Source organism: Cryptomeria japonica, chromosome 10 (genome assembly GCF_030272615.1).
Source record: "Cryptomeria japonica chromosome 10, Sugi_1.0, whole genome shotgun sequence".
In the NCBI taxonomy this organism is placed as follows: domain Eukaryota; kingdom Viridiplantae; phylum Streptophyta; class Pinopsida; order Cupressales; family Cupressaceae; genus Cryptomeria; species Cryptomeria japonica.
The window spans coordinates 156974399-156977210 of NC_081414.1; the positions used below are offsets into that span (position 1 = coordinate 156974399).

At 38.5% G+C, this 2812-nt stretch overlaps 1 protein-coding gene across 1 annotated transcript; it reads left to right on the forward strand.

Moving 5' to 3' along the window:
- Positions 1 to 655: 655 nt before the first annotated feature.
- Positions 656 to 2249, forward strand: LOC131057694 (probable sarcosine oxidase). The gene has a single exon (XM_057991842.2). The coding sequence runs from the start codon at positions 800 to 802 to the stop codon at positions 2057 to 2059; it is 1260 nt and encodes a 419-aa protein (XP_057847825.2). The 5' UTR covers positions 656 to 799; the 3' UTR covers positions 2060 to 2249.
- Positions 2250 to 2812: the final 563 nt, after the last annotated feature.

Consider the following 2812-nt stretch of genomic DNA (forward strand, 5'->3'; position numbering starts at 1 on the left):
GAGGCGTTATTTTATTATTCCAAATAAAATAGAACCCTCACCACTTGTCTCCATCTGATTCACAGCTTCTTGCATGCAAGACTTTAATGGATTTGTATTCTTGATGTTTAGTATTTTAGAAAAATATTTATTTTACAAATGATTCTCTTCTATTATAAGATATCTCTGAACATATTTTACATATATTTTTTGAATATAGATATACTAATTATTATAAAGTCTCATATAATTGATCCAAATATCTATATAAACCACTCACTAACTTTAAGCAATTCTGACAAACAAAAATAAATAAAAATAAAAATAAAAATAAAACTCAGACAGGGAAGGCGTACTTCTTTCGTCAGACTGACAGGGAAATTTGTGAATATCACAAATTTATATGTACGCATGACATCAGAAAATTGTAAGAATCTAAAAAGACGGGGAGTGGGAGTGAATCTTTGCTGGCAACTGAATAAAGTATTCAACAAGCTACCTAGAGATTCCTGACCAATCTAAAAAGACGGGGAGTGGGACAGAATCTTTGCTGGCAACTGAATAAAGTATTCAACAAGCTACCTAGAGATTCCTGACCAATCTAAAAAGACGGGGAGTGGGACAGAATCTTTGCTGGCAACTGAATAAAGTATTCAACAAGCTACCTAGAGATTCCTGACCAATGTTCGCATCCAATAAGCCGGTATCTGCCGAACATAATTCTAGTCTTACGAAGTGAGTCTACATAAAAGGTTTAGAGTCGCGCAGAACAGTGATCTGAGTCAAAATACCCAACACAAGTTAAGACAGAAGAGGGGCGATGGGTGAGATTGCAGGGGAATATGAAACAATAGTCGTAGGAGCAGGCATAATTGGCAGCTGCACTGCCTATCAAATTGCCAAGAGAGGCAAGTCTGTTCTTCTTCTGGAACAATTTGATTTTCTTCACCACAGAGGCTCTTCCCATGGGGAATCCAGAACTATCAGAGAAACTAATCCAGAAGAATACTATACTGCAATGATGGAAGAGGCTTTTTCCCTCTGGGAAGAAGCTCAGCAGGAAATTGGGTATAGAGTTCACATCAAAACCAAGCAGCTAGATATGGGTCCAGTCGAAAACAAGAGGCTCCAATCTGTCATAGGAGTCTGCAAAAAACTAGGGATCCCCCATGAAGTTCTCAATGCAGAGAAAGCTTGCTCAAGATTCGAGGTAATAAATTTGCCTCAGAATTGGATAGCTGTTGTCACAAACAGAGGAGGGATACTGAGAGCCTCCAAGGCAGTTGCAATGTTTCAGTCTTTAGCCTTGAAGAATGGAGCCACTCTAAGGGACAATGCCCGAGTCATGAAAATTAGCAACGGGTGGAAATTGAGGGATGGGTCAAATGGGGTTCTGGTGTGCACCAGCAGGGGCTCTGTACTTGGAAGGAAATGCGTGATTGCTGCAGGTGCATGGGCTCAGAAACTTGCTAAAGAAATAGCAGAGATTGAATTGCCTGTTCAACCTATTCATACCACTATTGCATATTGGAAAATCGAGGAGGGCTTAGACAGCTTTTTGCCTGAAAAAGGGTTCCCCACGTTTGCTTGTTATAATGATCCTTACTTTTATGGGACGCCCTCTCTGGAATACCCTGGGTTGCTCAAGATTTCAACCCATGGAGGTTATCCATGTGACCCAGACAAAAGGACTTTGGTCCCTGATTTGGATGAACTTAAAAAGAAGGTAGGCCCTTGGTTAGCTGAAGGTTTTAGAGGGCATATTATGTCAGAGAGCCCTGTTATGGCAGAAGCGTGCATGTATTCAGTGTCTCCAGATAAAGATTTCATCCTTGATTTTTTGCCATCGACAAAGACTTCATTGTCAAGAGACAAGTCTCCTATTTTGATTGCTTCTGGATTCTCTGGCCATGGATTTAAAATGGGTCCATTGGTGGGACGGATAATGGCAGATCTTGCCCTCAAAGGAGAAGCCCATGGGGTACCCTTGCAGTATTTTTCAATTGAACGCTTTCTTCAAAATCCTAAAGGCAATATCAAGGAATACGGTGAGCAGGTCCGCCCTTATGTGACATCATAAAGGTACCAAATTATAGAGAGGATAGAAATAGAACTGCTTGAATGTCCATTGCATTTCAGATGTCTGTAACGATCTTTCTTAGTTAAAACCTGGTGACATGAAAGACTGAAAACTTAGGTAATTTCAATATGTCTTCCAACATTTTAAGATCACAATTTGTCTTGAAATGTCAAAGCTTGCTTTTGCATGACATGATTTTTCAGTTTGAAGGATTAATAGAGCTTAAAGGACACACAGTATATACTATATATTATATAGTATTTAGTATTTAGAATGTATATCTTATTGCTTTGTTTCTGGATTCTATTGTGTAAGATATTGTTTCCATCTTTGTTTCATATCATATTCCGTGATCCATCAATTTATATTTCTACATCTCCTGGCACTCTTTTACATCCTGATGATGGATCATGAAGTGTGATCCAAAACATTGATAGCTAACAAAATCTTACACAGTAGAATCCAGAAACAAAGCAATAATCTCTATAGACTCTGTAAATCTGATCTCTCTTAGATGTATATCTTGTTCAGCATTGATTTCTTCCTATTCAGTAAACGTAATTTTGCAGCCTTGTTTTCTTTTGAAGTAGGGAACATAAGGTTCTGGGAAGCCTTTATCATGGTAATCTCAAGATTCTAACTCTGCCAAACTCTTCAATGTCCTTGGGTTTAAACCTTGGTCACACTTTTACAATTGTTAACAATTACCATTTCAACACAACCCTTTCCCATGTTAATGCATTGATTAGGACG

Excerpts from the sequence above, each read along its gene's own strand:
- LOC131057694 (XM_057991842.2), top strand. The coding sequence starts at position 800 with ATGGGTGAGATTGCAGGGGAATATGAAACAATAGTCGTAGGAGCAGGC.